At 39.6% G+C, this 14544-nt stretch overlaps 1 protein-coding gene across 1 annotated transcript in view; it reads right to left on the reverse strand.

Moving 5' to 3' along the window:
• Nucleotides 1–14544, reverse strand: part of CCDC146 (coiled-coil domain containing 146) — a 139897-nt gene that overhangs the window by 22944 nt on the left and 102409 nt on the right. The window contains exons 6-9 of the mRNA XM_019958620.2: nt 12893–13069; nt 10791–10864; nt 9681–9908; nt 8855–9041 (exon numbers count right to left, since the gene is read on the reverse strand). Coding sequence (XP_019814179.2) covers nt 8855–9041; nt 9681–9908; nt 10791–10864; nt 12893–13069 — 666 coding nt within the window. The remainder of the gene's footprint in view (nt 1–8854; nt 9042–9680; nt 9909–10790; nt 10865–12892; nt 13070–14544) is intronic.

Raw genomic sequence — 14544 nt, forward strand, 5'->3', positions numbered from 1 at the left:
ACACCAGTCTTAAAAGATTACTTTCCATTCACTTTTTCTCAAGGAAAGGTGGACAATATCCCCTTCTCACAAAAAGAGAGTAAGTCAAAAGAGAAATAGAAGAGACTCGTGGAATACGGGATCCAACATAGGAGAGAGAGAGAGAGAGAGAGAGAGAGAGAGGGAGTCACCAAGATGGTGGAGTAAGGCTCCTAAGCTGGGGAGTGTACATGTAGAGAAGTGAGACCCAATTTGCAACAGATCGGAAAGCTTAGAAGAGAAAAGCAGCTTCTGATATCTGGCAGTTGACCTGGCACTCACAGCTGGGCCTGGTGTTCTGTTGAACACAATTTCACAGAAAATCACCATCAGACAAGACCATTCTATGCTGCTGCTGCTGCTGCTGCTGCTAAGTCACTTCAGTCATGTCCGACTCTGTGCGACCCCAGAGATGGCAGCCCATCAGGCTCCCCTGTCCCTGGGATTCTCCAGGCAAGAACACTGGAGTGGATTGCCATTTCCTTCTCCAATGCATGAAAGTGAAAAGTGAAAGTGAAGTCGCTGAGTCGTGTCGGACTCTTAGCGACCCCATGGACTTCAGCCCACCAGGCTCCTCCGTCCATGGGATTTTCCAGGCAAGAGTACTGGAGTATGATCATAGACAAAAACAAGACCACTTTGTATTTGTCTTTGGTCACAGATACAAACAAGAACATTGTCCAAGCCACAAAATATCATGTATTCCCATCTTCCTTGCCTATTATAGCTCTAGCCTCAATCTAGTCTTTTCTCTTTCTGCCATAAAATTTATTAAGGTACTCAATCATAGGATTACCCTCACTTTCTGACAATATTCAAATCTAAGGCAAAGTCCTGTTTTCTTAAACTATCCCCCAAAACACACAGCACCAGCCCCAAACCTATGTGTCCTTTCTAATAGGCTACACTGAGTACCCTACTATTCCGCCTGGTGTGTACTTTCCCTTGCTGCAATGAGTAGTAAACTCAACTCATTCAACCATACATGTGTTCCTACTGGTTTTTGGCTAGAGATTACTGAAAAGTCTCAGAAGTTATTTCCATAAGAAGATTAAATGAATAGACTACCAAATGTGTTTTAACATGCTGAGAGGAAATTTACACACTAACAGGACAGTCTGGGGTTGAACTAATGATAAGTACACAGAAAACTACAAATAAAAACACAATGTGTATAAATATTGGGGAATACAATTTTATAAGTAATTATCTAATGTGACTCACGTGTGAATAACATTTACTCATAATAATGCAAATATGAAACTTCAAAATTGTTAAAATTATAGCATAAAGCTATTTAGTATATGGAGGGGCAAGAAATAGGTATGTTCAATGGACAGGGTGTAAAATAAGCTTAATCCTCATCGTTTATAATGAGAAGAAAAATAATCAGGTCTAAAACTGAAAAATAAAGGAGTAGCATTATTCACGTATTACTTAAATGATGAAGATGGATCATAAGAATTAGCTAAAGGAAGAGGACTTAATTAAGAATAGGAAATAAATGGTGTATGTGCTGTCATCTACCTTTCTATACCTGAGGCAGACATCACTAATCAACTCCAGAGCTGAGAAGTCAGTGCTGAGTCTCAGAATCCTTTGCAAAGTGTTCACTACAGGGGGCTACCACCAGCTGAGGAGAATTGGCACTTGCTTTCCTTGGACCATATGATCTTTACAATTCCTCTCAGTTCTTTCATCCCATGATTATATAAAATAAAGAACACTGAATGTCTTGAGCAGGTGACACATGAAAGTACCATTTAAGATTTTTTTCAATTTTATTTTTTTCATTTAAGAATATTAGTAGCAAAATGGAGAGTAGATTGAACCTGGAAAAAATAGAACAAAGGGAGAATAGCTGGTGGCAGTGGCAGTCATTCAGATGATGCAGAGTGGATACTGAAAGGCTTTCCTGAGGGTTATCAGTAGGGCCTGAACGTGCCATCCTCACCATTGGAATGAATAGCCATATTCAAAGTCTTATTCTGATTATAAAATTTTCTTTAGCCTTTGAAAAAGTTTATATATATACAGGAAGAAAAGCAACAGTTGTTTCTTGGTACCGTCTTCTTGGAACCACATACTTTCACATCTGCAATCACTTTATTCCTTGCAATAATCCCAGTTCAAAGGTTGAAAATGCCAAACAGCAGCAGCTGTTCAATGAATCTAGGATTTAAACCTGACTCTGCCTGACTCAAAACTGATGCTCTCCTCCATATAGTTAAGTTGTCACAATTGCCTTGAACACTGGAAGGGAGTCACTAAGAGAAATGCAGAATCACTTCTAAGAGCAGAGAGAGATGAATCTTCTATAAAACTACAAATAAAGGAAAAGAGCTGTTAGAAAAAGCAGTCTCCTGCCTGCAGCCTTTTCACCCCCACTTAGCTACAAAAGAATGGGCTTTGGCCCTAGAACTCTTCCTTATGAAGAGATAGGGAATCCACACAGCCTGTACTGGGTTTATCACTTTGTGTGGGAATATCTTTCCCTGTTTCAGGCACAATGAGAACTCCTTGGTTCTGCTTCAGCCTGTGTGTGTCAGTGGCCCTCAGGCACACCGCCAGCTTTCAGCGTTTCAGACTCCACAAGAAGGATCAAGGTTCCTTTCACCATAGTTTAAGACAATCGTGAGCGTAGGCCAGTCACCCTGAGTTGGCCATCAGGAGAGACAGCTGGCCACTGGGGACCAAAGGTCACTACTGAAGCTGATCTTCCTCTGCCTCTTCTTTGTGTAGGTAGCATTGTTCCATCCAGTGCTTGACTGGTGTGTTCTCCTCGGTGACTCCAACACCAAGGTGCAATGGGCCCCCTCTTCAAGGTAGGTGAGTGGTGCATGGCATTCTGCTTCCTTGGGACTGATGACCTGTGTGGTACACGACTTGATGTGTACATACAGAAAATGACATAGTTACTTGGTTAGAGGATTTTGTTGTTGTCACAATCTTGAGTATGTTTTTATTTTGAAAGAAAATAACCCTACAGACATAATATTCCAACCCTTAAAACATGACAGTGAATGTCAAAGCAAAATCCCCAGAGTCACTGAGGGGACTGTGTTAGAATGTAGATATGGGGTTTTATTCCTCTTCCATACCTCAACGGAAGTCAATAGAGCTAAAAATGGGCCAAAGAACTAAATAGAGATTTCTCCAAAGAAGACATACAGATGGCTAACAAACACATGAAAAGATGCTCAACATCACTCAGTATCAGAGAAATGCAAATCAAAACCACTGTGAGGTACCATTTCACACCAGTCAGAATGGCTGCGATCCAAAAGTCTACAAGCAATAAATGCTGGAGAGGGTGTGGAGAAAAGGGAACCCTCTTACACTGTTGGTGGGAATGCAAACGAGTACAGCCACTATGGAGAACAGTGTGGAGAGTCCTTAAAAAACTGGTAATAGAACTGCCTTATGATCCAGCAATCCCACTGCTGGGCATACACACTGAGGAAACCAGAAGGGAAAGAGACACGTGTACCCCAATGTTCATCGCAGCACTGTTTATAATAGCCAGGGCATGGAAGCAACCTAGATGTCCATCAGCAGATGAATGGATAAGAAAGCAGTGGTACATATACACAATGGAGTATTACTCAGCCATTAAAAAGAATACATTTGAATCAGTTCTAATGAAGTGGATGAAACTGGAGCCTATTATACAGAGTGAAATAAGCCAGAAAGAAAAACACCAATACAGTATACTAACGCATATATATGGAATTTAGAAAGATGCTAACAATAACCCTGTGTACGAGACAGCAAAAGAGACACTGATGTATAGAACAATCTTATGGACTCTGTTGCAGAGGGAGAGGGTGGGAAGATTTGGGAGAATGGCATTGAAACATGTATAATATCATGTATGAAACGAGTTGCCAGTCCAGGTTCGATGCACGATACTGGATGCTTGGGGCTGGTGCCCTGGGACAACCCAGAGGGAGGGTATGGGGAGGGAGGAGGGAGGAGGGTTCAGGATGGGGAACACATGTATACCTGTGGTGGATTCATTTTGATATTTGGCAAAACTAACACAATTTGTAAAGTTTAAAAATAAAATAAAATTAAAAAAATATCAGAAGTGTACTTTAATGTGTAGTTTGATTTCCTGAAAGTGTGATACCTTTAAGAAATTTTCTACATTTCAATTTGTCATGGTTTTCCCTAACCCTAGCAAAGTCTCTCTCCTTATGGCAGGCTGGTCTTTTTCTTTTTTTCAGATCAGATCAGTCACTCAGTCGTGTCTGACTCTTTGCGACCCCATGAATCGCAGCACGCCAGGCCTCCCTGTCCATCACCAACTCCTGGAGTTCACTGAGACTCATGTCCATCGAGTCAGCGATGCCACCCAGCCATCTCATCCTCTGTCGTCCCCTTCTCCTCCTGCCCCCAATCCCTCCCAGCATCAGAGTCTTTTCCAATGAGTCAACTCTTCGCATGAGGTGGCCAAAGTACTGGAGTTTCAGCTTTAGCATCATTCCTTCCAAGGAAATCCCAGGGCTGATCTCCTTCAGAATGGACTGGATGGATCTCCTTGCAGTCCAAGGGACTCTCAAGAGTCTTCTCCAACACCACAGTTCAAAAGCATCAATTCTTCGGCACTCAGCCTTCTTCACAGTCCAACTCTCACATCCATACATGACCACAGGAAAAACCATAGCCTTGACTAGACGAACCTTTGTTAGCAAAGTAATGTCTCTGCTTTTGAATATGCTGTCTAGGTTGGTCATAACTTGCCTTCCAAGGAGTAAGCATCTTTTAATTTCATGGCTGCAGTCATCATCTGTAGTGATTTTGGAGCCCAGAAAAATAAAGTCTGACACTGTTTCCCAATAAAAATCATACATATTTCATGAAACTGCATGATCAACTGTATTTCAACATACAGAAACAGAGCCCATTGTACTTTAGTAATATAGGTAATATGGCACTTAAGGCTTTTCTTAATTAAAAGCCAAGAATCTTATTTGCATTTCTTTGAAGGAAAAGACTGTAATAAGGACAAAGTATTGGCAAAGTGATGAACCAAACAGAGAGGAAATTCTAATTATAGACTTCAGAATTCAGTTTAAGATGTATATGTATGTCGCTTTATTTTTTTTTTTTTACAGTTTTCACATAACTCATTATTTATTTTGGATATATTTCATTTTAAAGTATAGTTAATTTACAGTGTTATGTTAATTTCTGCTATACAGCAAAGGAGTTCAGATATATAGAGAGACATTCTTTTTGAATATTCTTTTCCATTATGGTTATCACAGAATACCGAATATGGTTCCCTGTGCTATACAGTAGGACTTTATTGTTTATCTATTCTATATATAATAGTTTGCATCTGCTAACCCCACATTCCCACTGCATTCCTCCTCCACCTCCTCTCCCTTTTGGCAACCACAGATCTGTTCTCAATGTCTGTGATCCTATTTCATAGATAAATTCATTTGTGTCATTTTTTTGGATTCCACATAGAAGTGATATTTGCCTGTATTTTCTCCCAGTCCATTGGTTGTCTTTTCATTTTGTTTATGGTTTCCTTTGCTGTGCAAAAGCTTATATGTTTGATTGGTTTAGTCGCTAAGTCGTGTCCAACTCTTGCAACCCCATGGACTATAGCCTGCGAGGCTTCTCTGTCCATGGCATTCTCCAGGCAAGAATATTGGAGTGGGTCGCCATTTCCTTCTCCAATATGTTTGATTAGGTATCCTGTTTCTACTTTTGCTTTTATTTCTATTGCCTTGGTTAACTGACATAAGAAAATATTGGTATAATTTATGTCAGAGAATGTTTTGCCTTTGTTTTCTTCTGGCAGTTTTATGGTTTTGCATCTTATATGTAAGTCTTTAAGTCACTTTAGTTTATTTTTGTGTGTGGTGTCAGGCAGTGTTCTCTTATAATTTCATGAATTTTTATGAGGTTGTGTTCACCTTCCCCAACACAGCTTACTGAAGAGACTGTCTTTTCTCCATTGTATATTCTTGCCTCCTTTGCCCAAGATGAACTGACCATAGATGTGTGGGTTTATTTCTGGGGTCTCTATTCTGTTGCATTGATCTATATGTTTCTGTACCAGTACTCTGTTATTTTGATTACTGTATCTTTATAATATTGTCTAAAGTCTGGGAGGATTATGCCTCCAGCTTTGCTCCTTGGCAGGCCCGCCTTCTTCCTGCTCATGCCTAGACTTGGCAAATGCTTCAGGGAGGAAAAAGGCTACCTGTATCTGTTCATCTAGGAAGTGTTTACACCGTTACAGAATTTACTTCTACAACTCTCATACGTCTTTTAAAAATATGTGATTTTTAGTTTATTAATTTTTTTCTGGTTCTTATGACAGGAACCATGGTCCACTCCAATGCTTTATGTCTTAACTGGAAGTAGAAATGGCAGAGTTACATTTTATATTCTGTTTATGTGCCCTTCTATTTTAAATTTTCTGATAAAGACAAACTTAATTCTGTTTAGTATTTGTCATGTTTTAGAACCAATATTGTGACTGTTATCAGCTTATAACTGCTTTTGAGATCACCAATAGATATTTCTCTACGTGACAAGCTATCTTACTGCTCCCATTCAACTTATCTTTCTTTCCACTTTTAAGGAGAATGTTTTGTTGAGTCAGCATTAGCAACACATTTAATAGACTAACTTCACTTACTACTGGAATCACCATAGTAGATTACTAAAAGCAATGATAATTTTTGTCCTATTATTGTTTAAAGAAATCTTACTATGGTTATTTGCTTAATAAACAAGGATTGTTTTATTAATAAAAGCAACATTTACTGGTCTTAAGAGCCTTCTATTCACCACATCTAGGTTTCTACCAATTCTTGGAATAAATATTTTAACTGCTTATCACTGTAGATCTCATTGTGAGTGAAGTGGAATACCAGAAATTCTGTGTTTATCCAAAGTTCCAACTTAACTTTCTAATGTGCAAGGCTTTGGGCTAAGATGGAATGGCTTGCAGTAAGCCAGTACTTTGAGTAAAAATAACTTGAAAAGTTGGATTAAAAAATACACTTGAAGGTATAAGAGTTGCAAAGATCTAGAGTTTTCAAAGGTTCTAACATTATCTAGGATAAAAGAATTTATATTGGACTCTAATAAGGATGAATGATGTAATCTTAAGGGTAGCCACTGAAAGACTGAAAAGAGAGTGCAAAACTAATGCATATAAAAAATGGGGAAAATAGAAAAATTCATCTTTTTGATTAATTTGAAAGAAGAAAAGACAGAAAAAATGGTATAAAAAATAGATAAGACAGAGAAAAAGCAATAGTAATACAGCGGCCATAAGCCCAAATGTATCTGAGCATGCTAGGTCGTATCTGACTTTTTGCAACCCCAGGGACTGCATATTCAAAAGCAGAGACATTACTTTGCTAACAAAGGTTCGTCTAGTCAAGGCTATGGTTTTTCCTGTGGTCATGGATGGATGTGAGAGTTGGACTGTGAAGAAGGCTGAGCGCCAAAGAATTGATGTTTTTGAACTGTGGTGTTGGAGAAGACTCTTGAGAGTCCCTTGGACTGCAAGGATATCTAACAAGTCCATTCTAAAGGAGACCAGTCCTGGGTGTTCATTGGAAGGACTGATGCTGAGGCTGAAACTCCAATACTTTGGCCACCTCATGTGAAGAGTTGATTCATTGGAAAAGACTCTGATGCTGGGAGGGATTGGGGGCAGGAGGAGAAGGGGACGACAGAGGATGAGATGGCTGGATGGCATCACCGACTCGATGCACATGAGTTTGGGTGAACTCCGGGAGTTGGTGATGGACAGGGAGGCCTGGCGTGCTGCAATTCATGGGATCACAAAGAGTCAGACACGACTGAGCGACTGAACTGAACTGAACCATAGTTGGAAACTCCTGTTTAAGTTTCTGAGGTCATGAACCTCTATAAGGTCATGGACCATGACAATCCTGAAGAGAACAGGTATGATTTTTGTACCCCCAGCTGCTTCATCTCAGAGACTGATCTCTTTTTCACCAAAGGAGGCACTGGCCGAGGCCTAGGCATAGGGACGCAGTCCTTTTTATGATTCACTGCCTTTCAGCAGTGCTTGGTCCGTGTGAAAGAGGAGGGAATCAGAGACAATGGGACCAAAATCCCTCTATATGGGAGCATAGAGGTAGTAAGAAGGTAATAGCTATAATGAACATTCTCTAGCTGTAGTATACCTCTGATACACACAAAATTATTCAGGAAGCTGACACTGGGTTCTGATGGGCGTTGGCTAACTGGAGGTGCAGGCTGGCTGTCTATCTGTATTCACATGATCTGGTCTTGTTTCTGACTTTTGTAGTCTCAGTAACAGCATTCTGGATCTGACTCTTTGAACTCTTTCAAACATAGTGGTTCACTTAGTTCTACCCTGAAGTGAACCCATTAGCTCTTCCAGAACTGGATGTCCTAACTGCCTCCCATGGCCAGGCTGATGCGTGATCCCAATAAGACATTTCTCTAATCTTGGGATAACAAAAAGATTGAAACATACTGTACGACTGGGCCTCTATAACAGATTTTATGCATTTTAAAGCTATCTTTTATCTGTTCTTTTCCTTTCCCTCTTTCCCTATTGACAGCAAAAACAAGTTCTTGAAATATTTTTGCTTCAAAAAGATGGTACTGAGGGAATTTCCTGGCTGTCTATGGTTAGAACTTTGTGCTCTCACTGCTGAGGGCCTGGATTCAATCCCTGGTCAGGGAACTAAGATCCCACAAGCTGCACCAGTACTTCCCAAAGAAAAAAAAGAATAAACCAAAAAAACAAAAAGATGGCACTGAGCTTGCAAACCAGACAGCAGTGTTCAGCACCCACCTCTAACAGAAGCCTCTGATGCAGTGCTTGAGTTTGATTGAGTGCATCCCAGGACACTTTCAAGAGTAGCTCCATTTTTTTTAAATTTCGAAAATCTCGTTCTTTCTCTCTCTGCTTACGAGAAAGTTCATCGTGGTAGTTATGCTTGTCAATAAGACAGTTTCGTAAATTGAGATCCAAGATCCCTCTGTTCCAGGTAAAAAGAGAATATGAAAGTGATTTGTCATCAACTGCCCTTTTTCAAGGAAGCATGGTCAGCAGATATGTACAGAACTATTTTCATGTTAGAATCAAATTTTAAGTAATGCCAAAAGCAATGTGGTTTGCAAGTTCTTGTCAGTGTCACAGTCATAAAAACCCAAATGGAAGAGTGAATTGGCAGAGACAGAAGTTCCTAGTTTCTCTGAAATTTTACTTAAAAATGGGAATTAACACTCTGCTAGAGACTCACATCATGATATTGCTCCTTTTAGGAAAAATATCATGATTACTTCAGAAATGCTGTAATCTACAGGGAAAAAAAAATCCTTCAATTATAGCAGACTCCAGTGATACAATTTTCCAGAGGTACATTAGATAAACTTAAAAAAAAATACAATAAATTGTGTCCTTAAGATTTGGTCACAAGAAATTGAGGACAATGAAGAATAAAGGATAGAAAAATACTTTGAAATGATTTAACAATATATTTTTATTAATGGTAAAATGATCTAAAATTCTATAAAAATGTTTACTAAGTGAATATAAATCTGTTTGAGATTATTTTGAATCTTAAAATAGAAATCAAAGAAATATTTAGATGACAAAACACATTAATATAACAAACCTTTCAGTTAGTGAACTTGCTTCATTCTCTCTAGTTAATTCTAATAGCTTGACCAATTGGTTATATTCTCGCTCTTTAATTTCAAGTAAGGCCCGTTTGCCTTCAACTTCCTTTATTACATCCTCCTTCTCTTCCATTACAGCATTAATTTTGGTTTCGACTTTCTTTAGGGAATCATTTAGCTCTTTGAGTTCATATTCCAAGACAAGTTTTTTCTTTTCCATTTCTCTGTGGGGATACATACGCACATATATATGTATGTACACAACACATTCACACATACACATTTGCCTTATTTTGAGCCCTGGATGTCTTCACCTGTTTGTACTTTCTAACCAGGCAACAGAAGGTCTAGTCATAAATTCAGAAGTGAGATGAAGACCACAGATGAGTGGGACTGAGGGGGTATCTCCACTGAGTGTCACTGAGGGTAAGCATTTGTCCAGCTTCCCTACTTTCTCCCCAGGTCCCCGGCGCTACCATCTCTTGGGATTCAACCCTCATCCTCTGAACTGACCTAAACTTCTCAGCATTGGTACTGGTGGGCCTTGGGTTTTAGAACCACTACTACTGTCTGTCTCTTCTTTCCCCTCTTCTCCAGACTTTTGTATCTCCACTTATATATCTTTTTTGGTTCCTCTAAACTTTGAGAATTTTCTCTGTGATTTCTGCCTCCAATCTACTTTAAATGTGTAGGGGCTTATGCACACAGATAGCTGACAAGTGAAGAATTACTGTTTTTTGGGTTTCAGGCATCTGGCTGGCTGACATATCTAGGCCATGAAATTCTACACAGTTCAAACAACTGATTCCACATGCAGTTCTATTAAAGTCAGTTACTCTCCATAGAGACAAGATTTATATATTAGAAAGAGAATATTGTCCTAAAATTAAGACATAAATAAGTGTTAGGAATGACAGTAATGGGCTGCACTACATTCTTTTAAAGAACTTAATGTGTACAACCTAGAGAGGGCCAAATGCAGATATTTCTAAAATTATCACAGTAATTTGATATATTCAGTGGCTAATATTCTTGTTTTAGCATGCACACATAACTTGGGGAAGTGTGGGCCGGAGGGATAGAAAATAAAAAACATTAAACCATACACTTTTTTGCGTGTTGTTTTTTCTATCTCTTTTCCAATTTGTACAGGGATGGATTGATGGTGGACCACTTCATCCTAGTAAAGAAATGGGGCCGTGTTAAATTATGTACTCTTAGATGAGAAGCAGTTAAGCAAATTAAATAGAGAGAGAAAGGAGCTACAAGGTGTAGAATTTTTATTATCTGTCCTGTACCCTGCAGTGTGCTTTAATTATTCCATTTAATTCTCATAATGACCTTTCAGATGGTCGTGGTTACCATTTGAAAGAGGAGCTAACTGACAGTAGCGAATGGTGTGGGTGCTCTGCCCAGGTTCTCTTTATGGAGATACACCCATCCCTCAGAGGTTTTGAAGGCTGGAGAAGGCAATGGCAAGCCACTCCAGTACTCTTGCCTAGAAAATCCCATGGATGGAGGAGCCTGGTGGGCTACAGTCCATGGTGTCACCACCAGTCGGTCGCAACTGGGCGACTTCACTTTCACTTTTCACTTTCACGCAATGGAGAAGGAAATGGCAACCCACTCCAGTGTTCTTGCCTGGAGAATCCCAGGGACGGCAGAGCCTGGTGGGCTGCTGTCTATGGGGTCGCACAGAGTCGGACACGACTGAAGCAACTTAGCAGCAGCAGCAGCAACAGCTTATGCTTGTTCTCTCCACAGAGCGCCATGGCTGTGCAGAGTTGCCTTGGCGGCGGGTGGGTGGGTAGGGGGATGGAAGGAAGAGGGGCACAGGCTGTGACTGATGTGGAGGTACAGCAGCCCACCCCTGACTCAGGGTGGAACACCTTCTGTGGTGCGATTCATGATCTGAGTTTCCCATGGGATCAGATTGAAACTAGGGGTCTCCTGAAATCATATTTTGGCCTGACTTCTTCCGCAGCTCTGTCCTGTTTCCCTCACTCACCTATCGGATTCTCCTTAGAGCTTTACCTCCCTGAATATGCATCTTAATCTCTAAGGCTGAGGCTAAGAGAAGGTAAATGATTTTCCCAAAGTCACATAACTTCTAAGCAGCAAGGCCAAGATCAGAAGCTAACTTTGTCTAACACCGCTTTGCACTATGCTCTGTGGATTCACAGAAGATTCACTTATAGCCTGAAGAATGGTATGTACATACATGGCAGGGGTTGTGAAAGAGCCCCTTCCCACCTGAGGATCATGCTGGACTTTGGGTCCTGGGGTAGCACAGGGGCTTGAAGACATCCCTGCAGTGTGGTATATTTCTGGGGTCTTGCTCAGTCTTGAGCAGATCTAAATTTTGTGAGGCTAAAACTTGTACAGTTTGGGACTGTACAGTTCTTTTTAAGAGAAAGAATCACAAGTTACAAATGCTAAATTAGGTTCAGGGCCTTGGAGGCGCTTAACGCATGTGAGGGGCTGAAGCTTTAGCTTCACTGGGTTCCTTGTAAATCCATCTTGGCTCAGTGTCCATGTTCTAGGTGGCAGCTGGATATGTCTCGGCTGACTGCTTCATCTCTTAAGGAGGTCAGAGTGAATCCTAATTCTAAGCCAAGGCATCTCAGATGTGTTGCTTTAAAAAATAACTCTGGTTACTTAAATTGTTTCAAGACCTGTTGCAAAATATTTCAAAATGAAATGAATTTTAATTATTTCTTAAAACACAAATATGTTTTAGGAAAGAGTCAGGCACGACTGAGAGACTGAACTGAACTGAAAACATAAATGTGGGTCTTGTATAATGTTCACAGTGAGAGGGAAGTGAAGTGGAATCAAACAGGCAGACAAGGATAAAGTAGTAACAATATGTAAAGAGGTTAGGACATTTGGTTGCTCTTGAAGGAAGTGATTGTGTTTGTGACACTGCTTTCTAATATTGGAAAATGCTTGACGAGGTCTAGAGAGACCTTTTCTCCCAGTCAGAGCTCCAACTTAGAGTGATGCTACTGAATATTCAAAAATCTTTTGTGAATCCCCAGAGCCCAGGTTTAGTCTGATAGGATCAATCACAACTGCATAACATTTCAGTTTGTGTGTCTGGGTTTTTGTCAAACCTATGTAGTCAATGCAAAAAGTGTAATGACACCCATGCGTTTTTATGTCCTTGCAGATCAGTGTTTACATATGTGCGAGTGAAGCAGCACACCTTTAAGGTGACCTGATACTCAAGCAGTTCTTCTAGCTCCTTCTGCTCCTTTAGTAATTGCTTTTGCTTAGATGTCAAATCTTCCCGTAAATTTTTAATTTCTAATTTCTTCTGCATTACTTCCTTACGTAATTCTTCAGTGCTTTCTCTCAATAGTCTCATCTTCTTCTCCATTTCCTTTAAAAGGCATGAAAATCATCAGGTTATACAGAGTCTGAGCAAGGATCTGTTTGGCTAAAAATCAAATTAAAAATTTTACTTACCATTTTAATTATATTTGCTCTGAGCTTCATAAATGATTTCTTACAGAGTTAAATGCAACTTTTGATTTCTGACCTCTTCAATAAATGCATAGCAATTATATGTGTTAAACGTTTTACATTAGATTTGAACTCTTTTTTTTTTAATTAATGCTCTTTTCGGTCTTCCTACATTTTAAATGTTTCCTTTTTTTGAGTTAATGTTTATTTGATACCAAAAAGCATTAGTAAAAATTTCCAGCCTTTTTTTTAGTAGCTTTGTGATTTGACAAATCAGATACAAATAATGTTTGAATATCTAGGTTATGGTTAGTCTGAGTCACACATGAGAATTAAAGATTAGGGAGTTCATATTTGGAATGTCTCTAGTCCTTGACATTCCTTAATCCTCCACTCTCATTAATACTACTTCTCTAACTCATGCACAGTCTCCTCAAATGCCCTCTGCCTCAGACTCCTAACAGGGCTTTGACTGTTTCCCGTGACTGATTATCTGAGAAGTGTTTAACTTATGAGAGAGAAGCCTTCTTGTACTCAGGAGGGCCACACGTTACTAATGACTAAGGGGAAGGATCCACTTAGCCTTCTCTGGCCTTTCTGCATATGGCTCTCTTCCACTGCTGTTCTGGAGGGTAAAATTGGTGAGTGATCCTATGATCTGAAACTAAAATTCAAAATACTTTTTCCCATAGAATCTCTGTGGTGGTTAGGAATACTTATATGATAGTATATAATATATACATATATGCATATGTATACATTCTTACATTCATATATAATATGATGTATATTTATACTCATGTGTAATAGTATCTTACTCTATGTTTAACAAGTTTTTGTGCCTTGGAATTAAACCACCAACAACATACTTTTTTAATAAAACCATTCAGAAGGTGTAGTGCAGTCCCATTTACTGTGATGTGTGCTGATTCTTCCATTTACTTTCTATGATAGATTGCAAAAGAAAGGGACATAATTCCTCCTAATCTTGTTTGCACACCTCTTTGCAGTATGGCTGTGTCATATTTAGATGTAGGAGGACCTCTGCCCCTTGATTCCAGATGTGGCACTATGACTTGCTTGGACTAATGTGATGTTACCAACAGTGATTTAAGCAAAGGCTCAAAACCTGCTTGTGTTGAGGTTTGACCTTTCTTGAGACTATTTGTCTCTTTCTTGAGACCGGAAACCCTTCCATCATCATGAGACTAACCAGTGACATGTGACCTTAGACCAACTACACCGAAATGACTGACATACAAATGAAGCCATCCTACCCCAACTGAGCCAGCTCAGGCTAGAAGAATTCACAACTGTTGAAAATGAGAAATGGCTGTTGTTTTAAACTAGTACGTTTTAGGGAAGTTTGTTAGGCATGAATTACTAAGTGAT

The sequence above is a fragment of the Bos indicus genome, chromosome 4, assembly GCF_029378745.1.
Source record: "Bos indicus isolate NIAB-ARS_2022 breed Sahiwal x Tharparkar chromosome 4, NIAB-ARS_B.indTharparkar_mat_pri_1.0, whole genome shotgun sequence".
Lineage (NCBI taxonomy): Eukaryota > Metazoa > Chordata > Mammalia > Artiodactyla > Bovidae > Bos > Bos indicus.